Raw genomic sequence first — 12,479 nt, forward strand, 5'->3', positions numbered from 1 at the left:
ATAAAAAACCTAGAATAGCATATGAAACATTGAGTAGGACTAAAGAGAAAGGGGGATTGGGTTTACCAGATGTCAAGAGATATTATAAAGCAGTGGTTTTGGCAAGAATATATGACTGGACATTTAACCATAAGGGGAAAAGTTGGGTAACAATAGAGAATGAGCTTAGTGGAATTGGATTGAGTCAGATGATATGGGTCCCACCACAGTTTAGGGGAACCAAAGAAAGCACAAGTATTTACACTTTAAATGTCTTTAGGGTATGGGACAATTTACATAAAAATATGAAATGGGAATTTAATTCAACATTAATGCCTCTCACGAATTCTGAGTACTTTCCTCCGGGAAAGAACAAGATTTCGGGGAGATGGTTCAGAAAGGAAGATACCCAATTGAGAGATGTATTGGTGGAGGGGGAATTGAGATCACTTAAAGAGTTAATAGAGAAGAAGGGAGACATATTTTTTAGAATGGATGAGTGGAAATACCATCAATTGAAAAGTTTTATTGGAAAACTACCGAAACCTTTGAGAATAAAACAGGAGTGGAATATGTTTGAAAGGTTGCTGGAGACACGAAGGGATGGGAAGCACAGTGTTTCAAAAGTGTATAGAATTCTCACAGAATTAGACACAAACACAAAGTTAAATTTTATGACAAAATGGGAAAGAGATATGGGAGTTGAGTTTGATGAGGATAGACAGAGAAAGATGTTTAGATTGATACACGATAATGTTAGTATGAGAGAGGTGGAGGTTAATTATAAGTTTGTGACACGATGGCACATCACACCAAGTGTTGAACACAAGATGAATGGGGAAAGTTCAAATATGTGTTGGAGAGGATGTGGAGATATAGGCACGGTGTTTCACATATGGTGGGAATGTCCGAAAATCCAGGCTTTTTGGAAGACAATAGTCAAGTTGATTAAAGAAATAACGGAAATTGACATAGGATTAGATCCAACGACGTGTCTCCTACACGTTGTGGAGACATCTGTAAATAAATATAAAGATTCAGGTATTTGGTACTTCTTGAATGCAGCGAAAGGGTTGATACCCAAGTTTTGGCGGAAAGTCGAGGTACCGAAGGAGGTGGACTGGATTAACAGAGTAAACCAGATAGGTAGAATGGAAAGATCATATCATATGCAGGAAGACAGAATGGGAGTGTATCTAAGGAGATGGGAAAAGTGGGAAAGAGCAGGATTGAAAGAGAAATATAAGAAAACATAAACTAGGATGTTAACATAACATTAAAAAGCCTCAAGAGAATAGAATGGGATAGAGTCTGCAGAGGGGGAAGAGGGGTGGGAGGGAGGGGTAGTGGGATGGGAAAGAAAAGAGTTTTAAGTAAGGGAAAGACAGAAATGTTATAAATGTATACTTGTATGAGAATTACTTCCCTGTTTGAGTTTTTGTATTAACATGAAAAATTTAATAAATATTTAAATTAAAAAAAAAAAAAAAAAAAAAAAACAGGTGAGTGTGGAACTCGATCCTTGGGACCATGAGCTTGGACGATGGTCTGCCTGAGCCATCTAGGATTAGTTACCTCATGCTGAAAAGCCTACGAAGCGCACACAGATCTAGTAGAGTGGGTCTTAACAGGTGAGTGTGGAAGTCCATCCTTGGAACCATGAGCTTGGACGATGGTCTGCCTGAGCCATCTAGGATTAGTTGCCTGATGCTGAAAAGCCTAAGACACGCACACAGATCTAGTAGAGTGTGTCTTAACAGGAAAGTGTGGAACGCGTTCCTTGGGACCACGAGCTTGGATGATGGTCTGCCTGAGCCATCTAAGATTAGTTGCCTGATGCTGAATAGCCTACGAAGCGCACACAGATCTAGTAGAGTGTGTGTTAACAGGTGAGTGTGGAACTCGATCCTTGGGACCACGAGCTTGGACGATGGTCTGCCTGAGACATCTAGGATTAGTTGCCTGATGCTGAAAAGCCTACGAAGCGCACACAGATCTAGTAGAGTGTGTCTTAACAGGTGAGTGTGGAACTCGATCCTTGGGACAATGAGCTGGGATGATGGTCTGCCTGAGCCATTTAGGATTAGTTACCTGATGCTGAAAAGCCTACAAAGCGCACACAGATCTAGTAGAGTGTGTCTTAACAGGTGAGTGTGGAATTCGATCCTTGGGACCATGAGCTTGGATGATGGTCTGCCTGAGCCATCTAGGATTAGTTGCCTGATGGTGAAAAGCCTAAGAAGCACACACAGATCTAGTAGAGTGTGTCTTAACAGGTAAGTGTGGAATTCGATCCTTGGGACCATGAGCTTGGATGATGGTCTGCCTGAGCCATCTGGGATTGGTGTAATAAGAAGCTGGTGTCCTTCCAGGATTACAAAGAAGAAGAATCAGTGGTGGAAAGATACAATCATACATACAAGGAACAATGTCCCGGTAGAGGTGAAAGGCAGAAGCTACCTTAGGCAAGTTCTGGGCTTCAACACTACCCTGTTCCTATGCAAAACCAGAAAAGGTTCCTTAAAGGATAAAGACGCCAGTCCAGTTACTTGCCTTGCAGAGGTGATGGCCACAAGTCCTACCACCTTGTGGGTGAAAGTAGATTGAGCTTTCTCTGCTTTCTGAGGAGCAGAGAGAAAAAAGTACTAGCAAAATATGTTAACTTTAACAGAGCAAAGCTTCAGAAAAGACCTCCACCCTCCTAGGACACTAGCAAAAAACTGAAGCATGCTGGTAGTAGGAGGGGTTATCCTGGGCTGGTCTGCAGTTTGTTTATTTGCCGGTGTCCAATCCTCTTGAAGGCAGCAGTACAACCTAAAGGTGAAAGACCTCCTTTTCCCTTAATAATGGCTGAGAAAGATAATATACTCCCACACTGAGTGCTAAATTGGCAGGACAGAGGAGATAGCATCTCCTAGCAGAGTATCGGCAAGTGTTGATCATGGAGCTGAGTGATGTCACCTCATAGTCACACACAACACATTCATTCAGTATGTCACTCGGTGGTGACCTCCACTCTCATTGTCCTCCATGGAGAGACACAACAATTCTGACTCTCTGGAGCCCCCCAAGTCTCAGAATGTCATGGCCGCCTCCATTGTCAGAGGCCTCTCGATAAGCAGACGTCAGGCGCATTATCTGCCATGCTATGGGCCAGCCCAGAGGTTCCTATTTGGGAGATCTGAAGTACGATGCGCTTCCCAGGGGACAGAGGTCACAGGAGGTCATGTCGGAGGGGTGTCCGTTTTATCTGGAATAGAAGGCAAGAGGCCAAAATTAGAGTAACAGAGGCTTGGATGTAGCATATTGCCTGTAAACAGGAAAGGAGCTTAACATAATTGTGCTTCCCCAGGAGTCCTGTATTAGTTTGATGACCAACTGCAAAATTATTTAGAACCTCCATCAGTTCTGGAAGTTTACCAAATCCTATTGGGTTAAAGTTAAAACTAAAAGACCCCCTCCAGCCAAAAAAGTATGAGCAGTATAAAGCAGAAGGAAAGAAATATGGACCTTGGGACGACTGGTATACAAGAAAGGTGAGGGGTATAGACCATGGGATGATTAGTATAAAGGGAAGGACAGTGGTGCAGACCATGGGATGACCAGTATAAAGGGAAGGACAGTGGTACAGACCATGGGATGACCAGTATAAAGGGAAGGACAGTGGTACAGACCATGGGATGACCAGTATAAAGGGAAGGACAGTGGTACAGACCATGGGATGACCAGTATAAAGAGAAGGAGAGTGGTACAGACCTTGGGATGACCAGTATAGAAGGAAGAAGAGCGGTACAGACCATGGGATGACCAGTATAGAAGGAAGAAGAGTGGTACAAACCATGGGATGACCAGTATAAAGAGAAGGAGAGTGGTACAGACCTTGGGATGACCAGTATAGAAGGAAGAAGAGCGGTACAGGCCATGGGATGACCAGTATAGAAGAAAGAAGAGTTGTACAGACCATGAGATAACCAGTATAAAAGGGAAGGAGAGTGATAAAGTCCATGGGATAACCAGTATAAAGAGAAGAAGAGTGGTACAGACCATGGGATGACCAGTATAGAAGGAAGAAGAGTGGTACAGACCATGGGATGATCAATATAGAGGGAAGAAGAGTGGTACAGACGATGGGATGATCAATATAGAGGGAAGAAGAGTGGTACAGACCATGGGAAGACCAGTATAGAGGGAAGGAGAGTGGTACAGACAATGGGATGACCAGTATAGAGGGAAGGAGAGAGGTACAGACCATAGGAAGCCCAGTAGAAAGAGAAGGAAAGAGGTACAGACCATGGGATGACCAATATAAAGAGAAAGATAGTGGTACAGACCATGGGATGATCAGTATGGAGGGAAGGAGAGTGGTACAGGTGTACGGACCATGGGATGATGAGTATAACGGGAAAGAGAGTGGTACAGACCATGGGATGACCAGTATAAAGGGAAGGACAGTGGTACAGACCATGGGATGACCAGTATAAAGGGAAGAACAGTGGTACAGACCATGCGATGATAAGTATAAAGGGAAGGTGAGTTACAGTATACAGACCATGGGATGACCAGTATAAAGGGAAGGAGAGTGGTACAGACCATGGGATGACCAGTATAAAGGGAAGGAGAGTGGTACAGACCATGCGATGATCAGTATAAAGGGGAAGAGAATGGTACAGACCATGGAATGACCAGTATAGAGAGAAGGAGAGTGGTCCAGACCATGGTATGACCAGTATAAAGGAATGGAGAATGGTACAGACCATGGAATCACCAGTACAGAGAGGAGAGTGGTCCAGACCATGATATGACCAACATAAAGGGAAGGAGAATGGTGCAGACCATGGAATCACCAGTACAGAGAGGAGAGTGGTCCAGACCATGGGAAGACCAGTATTTTGGGAAGGTGAGAGATATGGACCATGGGATGACCAGTATTTTGGGAAGGTATATATATATATATATATACTGTATATCATGGGATGACCAGTATTCAGGGAAGAAAGAGTGGCCAGTATACAGTGAAAGTGAGGGATACAGACCATGGAATTACCAGTATACAGGGAAGGTGAGTGATATGGACCATGGGATAAGTATTATAGTAGTATAGTAGTAGTACAAAAGGTGAAGGAACATAGATAATGGGATGAATGGTATACAAGGAAGGTGAGATTAAAAGACCATGGAATGACCAGTATACTGGAAAGATGATGGATATAGTCCATGGAATGACCAGTATACAGGGAAGATGATGGATATAGTCCATGGAATGACCAGTATACAGGGAAGGTGAGGGATATAGTCCATGGAATGACCAGTATACTGGAAAGATGATGGATATAGTCCATGGAATGACCAGTATACAGGGAAGGTGAGGGATATAAATCATGGAATGACCAGTATACAGGGAAGGTGAGGGATATAAATCATGGAATGACCAGTATACAGGGAAGGTGAGGGATATAGACCATGGATCAGCCAGAATACAGGGAAGGTGAGGAATATAAATCATGAAATGACCAGTATATAGGTAAGGCGAGGGATAAGGTCCATGGGATGACCGATACACAGGGAAGATGAAAAATATAGACCATGGGAAGTATAAATGGAAAATATATTTAACCTAGGTTTCTATCTGGCTGATAATAATGTGACCTGTCTATGTTATTGGTAGAAAAAAAAGCCCATGCTGCTAGTTTTTTGTTTTTTTATTTTTTTTTTAACAGGAAAGGCGGCCATCTTATCTGTAACTCTAGGCTGTTCATTACTGACCTGTTGAGGTGGAATTGGCACTGTCTTCAGCTGCTAAGAACTTTAAATCCGTCCCATCTGTGATCAGAGATGACCTGGACCTTTGACATCGGTCGCCGGATCGGGTCCTCCGAAGGACAGCCTGAGGGAAAGTTGTACATGGATGTCAGATGGATGGACAGAAAGGCTCAACAAATTATAACCAAGCATTCACTGCGGGTGAATCTTATGTATTTATTATAGGCATTCATAAAGCACCTATGATCTCGCAGTGCTTTTACATACTGTACATTCACATCAGTCCTTGCCCCCAACCTAAGGCCCCTAACTTACACGCATACATTCATGCACACACATAGGGCCAACTGGCCTACCAGTATGTTTTTGGAGTGTGGGGGGAGACCGGAGTACCTGGAGAAAACCTACACAAGCACAGGAAGAATATACAGACTCCATGCAGACAGTGTCCTGACCAGGATTCAAGCTAAGGAGCCCACTCCTGCAGGGCAGAGGTTCTAACCACTAGGCTATTGTGCTCCCCCCCCTCACATCTTCCTGGTGCATGTGTTTTAAATGACAGAGATAGAAGGAAAAAGGTAACAAATCTGGGACTTTTTAGAGGATAGGAGGCATCCCTTTCTGTCCCCACAATGGTAACTTCACAAACTCTCTTTATTAACCACTTACTGTCCGGCCCAGGGGCGGACTGACAACTCATGGGGCCCCCCGGGCAATAGGGGATCATGGGGCCCCTGTGTCCTTGCCCACACCCAAAAAACCTTATGAAAAAAGGTACCAGGGGCATCTCACGGGGCCCCCTACTGACCCCAGGCCCTCGGGCAGTGCCCGAGTGCTCGAATGGTCAGTCCGCCCCTGGCCTGGCCCATGTACATAAACGGCCAGACAGGAGCAGTGCAGGGGCGGGTAGTCGTTTATAAACGTCCTCCCTGCCCCCTGTTTAAGCGCGCTCCCTGGGAGCGCACAGAACTGCGATCTGGTGCCTGTTGTGTCCTCTGGACACAGTGGAACACCGAACATTGTACAGGACTTCTGTGTGAGGTCCCGATCATGTGATCACTGACTAGCCAATCAGTGATCACATGAATAGTAGTAAGCAAGATGTCACTTCTTTGAAATCTGTGAATGATCACAGAGATCACATGGTACAGGGCTATTCACAACACCCTTGTACCATGTGACAAGCTGTGACCAATCACAGCTCACACAGTATTTCTTAATGGCTGCAGGAGTGCAGCCAGAAAGAAGGAGAAATGATTGCTTTTACAGCCTTTATGGGTGTAAAAGCAATCAGTGTAAAAAAAAAAAAAAAAAAATTTTCATCACCCCCCACAAGTAGTACAGTGTCACCATGGTGACACTGTACTGCTAGGGCGACAATATGTTAATAAAAAAAAAACATAAATAATATTAAAAAAATAAAATAAAAATGTAAAAAAAGTTTTGAAAAATTATAATTATAAACTAATTTGGGTGTTTTTTTGTTACTAAAAAGATAACTGAATACATTTTGGCCAAGATTTATGAAGAAAGATTATTTATATGCAAAATTTTGTAAGAAAAACACTTTTTAAAAAACATTTTTGGACTTTTTTATTTATATAGCAAAAAAAAATAAAAATCCCAGCGATGAATAAAGACCACCAAAATAAATTTTTATCTGTCTCAAAAAAATGGTAAAAATTCATATGGGTACAGTGTTGCATGACCGCACAATTGTCATTCAAAGTGTGATAGCGCTGAAAGCTGAAAATTGGCCTGGACAGGAAGGGGGGGAAAGTGTCCGCATTGGAAGGGGGGTGAAAGTGTCCGGACTGGAAGGGGGGGAAAGTGTCCGGACTGGAAGGGGGGGAAAACGTCCGGACTGGAAGGGGGGGAAAGTGTCCGGACTGGAAGGGGGGGAAAGTGTCCGGACTGGAAGGGGGAGGGGAAAGTGTCCAGACTGGAAGGGGGAGGGGAAAGTGTCCGGACTGGAAGGGGGAGGGGAAAGTGTCCGGACTGGAAGGGGGAGGGGAAAGTGTCCGGACTGGAAGGGGGGAAAGTGTCCGGACTGGAAGGGGGGAAAGTGTCCGGACTGGAAGGGGGTGAAAGTGTCCGGACTGGAAGGGGGTGAAAGTGTCCGGACTGGAAGGGGGGGGGAAGTGTCCGGACTGGAAGGGGGGGAAAGTGTCCGGACTGGAAGGGGGGGAAAGTGTCCGGACTGGAAGGGGGGGAAAGTGTCCAGACTGGAAGGGGGGGGAAGTGTCCGGTCTGGAAGGGGGGGAAAGTGTCCGGACTGGAAGGGGGTGAAAGTGTCCGGACTGGAAGGGGGAGGGGAAAGTGTCCAGACTGGAAGGGGGAGGGGAAAGTGTCCAGACTGGAAGGGGGAGGGGAAAGTGTCCGGACTGGAAGGGGGTGAAAGTGTCCGGACTGGAAGGGGGGGAAAGTGTCCGGACTGGAAGGGGGGGAAAGTGTCCGGACTGGAAGGGGGGGAAAGTGTCCGGACTGGAAGGGGGTGAATGTGTCCGGACTGGAAGGGGGGGGGGGCAAAGTGTCCAGGCTGGAAGGGGGGAAAGTGTCCGGACTGGAAGGGGGGGGGAAGTGTCCGGACTGGAAGGGGGTGAAAGTATCCGGACTGGAAGGGGGGGGGGTGAAAGTGTCCGGACTGGAAGGGGGGGAAAGTGTCCGGACTGGAAGGGGGGGAAAGTGTCCGGACAGGAAGGGGGTGAAAGTGTCCGGACAGGAAGGGGGTGAAAGTGTCCGGACTGGAAGGGGGGGAAAGTGTCTGGACTGGAAGGGGGGGAAAGTGTCCAGACTGGAAGGGGGGGAAAGTGTCCGGACAGGAAGGGGGTGAAAGTGTCCGGACTGGAAGGGGGGGAAAGTGTCCGGACTGGAAAGGGGGGGGGAAGTGTCAGGACTGGAAGGGGGTGACAGTGTCCGGACTGGAAGGGGGGGGGGGAAGTGTCCGGAATGGAAGGGGGTGAATGTGTCCGGACTGGAAGGGGGGGGGGCAAAGTGTCCAGGCTGGAAGGGGGGAAAGTGTCCGGACTGGAAGGGGGGGGGAAGTGTCCGGACTGGAAGGGGGTGAAAGTATCCGGACTGGAAGGGGGGGGGGGGTGAAAGTGTCCGGACTGGAAGGGGGGGAAAGTGTCCGGACTGGAAGGGGGTGAAAGTGTCCGGACAGGAAGGGGGTGAAAGTGTCCGGACTGGAAGGGGGGGAAAGTGTCTGGACTGGAAGGGGGTGAAACTGTCCAGACTGGAAGGGGGGGAAAGTGTCCGGACAGGAAGGGGGTGAAAGTGTCCGGACTGGAAGGGGGGGAAAGTGTCCGGACTGGAAAGGGGGGGGGAAGTGTCCGGACTGGAAGGGGGTGACAGTGTCCGGACTGGAAGGGGGGGGGGAAGTGTCCGGAATGGAAGGGGGTGAAAGTATCCGGACTGGAAGGGGGGGGGTGAAAGTGTCCGGACTGGAAGGGGGGGAAAGTGTCCGGACTGGAAGTAGTTATAATAGTCCCCAACAGGGGTTGACTGACCATTCGAGCACTCGGTCGCTGCCCGAGAGCCCGGGGTCAGTAGGGGGCCCCATGAAATGCCCCTGTTACCTTTTTGTAGGCTTTTTGGGTGTGCTTTGAGTGTGGGCAAGGACACAGGGGCCGCATGATCCCCTATAGCCCGGGGGCCCCATGAGTTGTCAGTCTGCCCCTGGTCCCCACCATTTTTTTTTTTAATTACAATATTGAATATTAATTAGAACACCATCAGTTTTGTTCCTCTCATCCCTCCTTGCTCACGTCCTCTGTCAATCAGGATTCTCACCTTTCTGTTCTGCGGGCTGTTGGGGGCTGAGGCACTGGTGTACAGACTCAGGCTGGAGTTCGACCTGCTGGGAGACATTCCCTTCGATGCGGACTGGCTCCCTGAACACTTCCCAGCAGACGGGGAGAGTTCAGAGGAGAGGTATTTCTCGTTAATTTTATAGTTGGTCCGACCTTTCACTGTAAAACAGGAACATTGAGGCATGACATCATAAAGCACGACCCGACATCATATCACACATGAATATCCAGAACACAAGATCCAACAGCAAGAAAACGGAACCAACTTCCTGTTGTGTCAACAGGACAGGAAGTAAAGGGGAATATCCCCAATAGGGTGCAGGAAAATGAATCCTGATAGCAGTATTAACCAGTCCCTCTGCCAGGGGTCTCCACAATTTTTAGTCCAAAGGCCAGTTTACTGTCCTTCAGGGTTTAGGGGGTCAGACTGTTACCAGTGGGGGGTAGAAAAATGCCCTATAATTGGTTTTAGTGGGAGGAATAGTGCCTCATTGTTGGTGTCAGTGGGAGGAATAGTGCCCCATCATTGGTGCCAGTGGGAGGAATCGTACCCTATCATTGGTGTCAGTGGAAGGAATAGTGCCACGTCATTGGTGTCAGTGGAAGGAATAGTGCCCTGTCGTTGGTGTCAGTGGAAGGAATAGTGCCCCTTTGCTGGCTTTAGAGGGCCAGACTGTGACCATTGGGAGTAGAAAATGCCCTACAGTTGATGTCATTAGGAGGAAATAGGCCCCATCTTTTGGGACAGTGGGAAGAATAGTGCCTCATCATTAGTATCAGTGGGAGGCATAATGCCTCATCATTGGTGTCAGTGGAGAGAATAGTGCCCCCCCCCCGTTGGTGTCATTGGGACTAATAGTGCCCCATTGTTGGTGTCAGTAGGAGGAATAGTGTCCCATCATTGGTGTCAGTGGGAGGAATAGTGCCCAATCATTGGTTTAAGAGGGAGCAATAGTGCCCCATCATTGGTGTCAGTGGGGGGAATAGTGCCCCATCATTGGTGTCAGTGGGAGGAATAGTGCCCCATCATTGGTTTAAGAGGGAGCAATAGTGCCCCATCATTGGTGTCAGTGGGGGGAATAGTGCCCCATCATTGGTGTCAGTGGGGGGAATAGTGCCCCATCATTGGTGTCAGTGGGAGGAATAGTGCCCCATCATTGGTGTCAGTGGGAGGAATAGTGCCCCATCATTGGTGTCAGTGGGAGGAATAGTGCCCCATCATTGGTGTCAGTGGGAGGAATAGTGCCCCATCATTGGTGTCAGTGGGAGGAATAGTGCCCCATCATTAGTGTCAGTGGGAGGAATAGTGCCCCATCATTGGTGTCAGTGTGAGGAATAGTGCCCCATCATTGGTATCAGTGGGAGGAATAGTGCCTCATCATTGGTGTCAGTGGGAGGAATAGTGCTCCATCATTGGTGTCAGTGGGAGGAATAGTGCCCCCATCATTGGTATCAGTGGGGGGAATAGTGCCCCATGATTGGTATCAGTGGGAGGAATAGTGCCGCATCGTTGGTGTTAGTGGGAGGAATAGTGCCCATCATTGGTGTCAGTGGGAGGAATAGTGCCCCATCATTGGTTTAAGAGGGAGCAATAGTGCCCCATCATTGGTGTCAGTGGGGGGAATAATGCTCCATCATTGGTGTCAGTGGGAGGAATAGTACTCCATCGTTGGTATCAGTAGGGGAAATAGGGCCATATTGTTGGTGTCAGTGGGAGGAATAGTGCCCCATCACTGGTGCCAGTGGGAGGAATAATGCCCCATCATTGGTGTCAGTGGGAGGAAAAGGGCCCCATTGTTGGTATCAGTAGGAGGAATAGTGCCCCATCATTGGTGTCAGTGGGAGAAATAATGCACACATCATTGGTATCAATGGGATGATTGGTTCTTCATGATTGGTATCAGTGGGAGAAATAGTGCCCCATCATTGGTGTCAGTGGGAGGAATAGTGCCCCATCATTGGTGTCAGTGGGAGGAATAGTGCCCCGTCATTGGTATCAGTGGGAGGAATAGTGCCCCATCATTGGTGTCAATGGGAGGAATAGTGCCCCATCATTGGTATCAGTGGGAGGAATAGTGCCCCATCATTGGTGTCAGTGGGAGAAATAGTGCCCCATCATTGGTGTCAGTGGGAGGAATAATGCCCCATCATTGGTGTCAGTGGGAGGAATAGTGCCCCATCATTGGTGTCAGTGGGAGGAATAGTGCCCCATCATTGGTGTCAGTGGGAGGAATAGTGCCCCATCATTGGTATCAGTAGGAGGAATAGTGCACCATCATTGGTGTCAGTGGGAGGAATAGTGCCCCATCATTGGTGTCAGTAGGAGGAATAATGCCCCATCATTGGTGTCAGTGGGAGGAATAGTGCCCCATCATTGGTATCAGTGGGAGGAATAGTCCCCCATCATTGGTGTCAGTGGGAGATATAGTGCCCCATCATTGGTGTCAGTGTGAGAAATAGTGGCCCATTGTGGATGTCAGTAAGTGGAATAGTGCTCCATCATTGGTATGAGTGGTAGGAATGGTGCCCCAAAGGCCAGATAAAGACAAGAAAAGGGCCACACCTGGCCCCCCGGGCCACACTTTGGAGACCACTGCTCTATGCCATCAAACAATGTTGGCTTTAGATATACATTAGCGGCTAATAAGAAGTCAATGGACTGACACATGACAACTATGTGAATAGGCCCTCAAAATGTAGCAATCTTGTATTCTTTCACCATCAATCATTTGTGAAGGAAAAGCAACTCTTCTATTTTTGCCTCTCATATCGATGTAAAAAAGTCCCCCATGGTTCAGACTGGGAATCCCAGATCTACCGATAGTGCATGGCTGGGCTCCACCTGCCAGACATCGATCCTGCAGTGACAGTTCAGTGACGGTTGAGTGACGATATGGGGTAACTTCGCACACCAGCGCCTTTTGTACA

At 47.6% G+C, this 12,479-nt stretch overlaps 1 protein-coding gene across 1 annotated transcript in view; it reads right to left on the reverse strand.

Annotated features, from left to right (window-relative positions):
* Positions 1-1,482: 1,482 nt before the first annotated feature.
* The window catches only part of LOC149444767 (microtubule-actin cross-linking factor 1, isoforms 6/7-like), a 98,700-nt gene continuing 87,703 nt past the window's right edge, over positions 1,483-12,479 (reverse strand). The window contains exons 25-27 of the mRNA XM_089654548.1: positions 9,532-9,710; positions 5,743-5,863; positions 1,483-3,229 (exon numbers count right to left, since the gene is read on the reverse strand). Coding sequence (XP_089510674.1) covers positions 3,204-3,229; positions 5,743-5,863; positions 9,532-9,710 — 326 coding nt within the window. The 3' untranslated portion in view covers positions 1,483-3,203. The remainder of the gene's footprint in view (positions 3,230-5,742; positions 5,864-9,531; positions 9,711-12,479) is intronic.

This window comes from Staurois parvus, unplaced genomic scaffold (genome assembly GCF_062004578.1).
Source record: "Staurois parvus isolate SC_StPar_1 unplaced genomic scaffold, SC_StPar_1.0 ptg000776l, whole genome shotgun sequence".
Taxonomy (NCBI): domain Eukaryota; kingdom Metazoa; phylum Chordata; class Amphibia; order Anura; family Ranidae; genus Staurois; species Staurois parvus.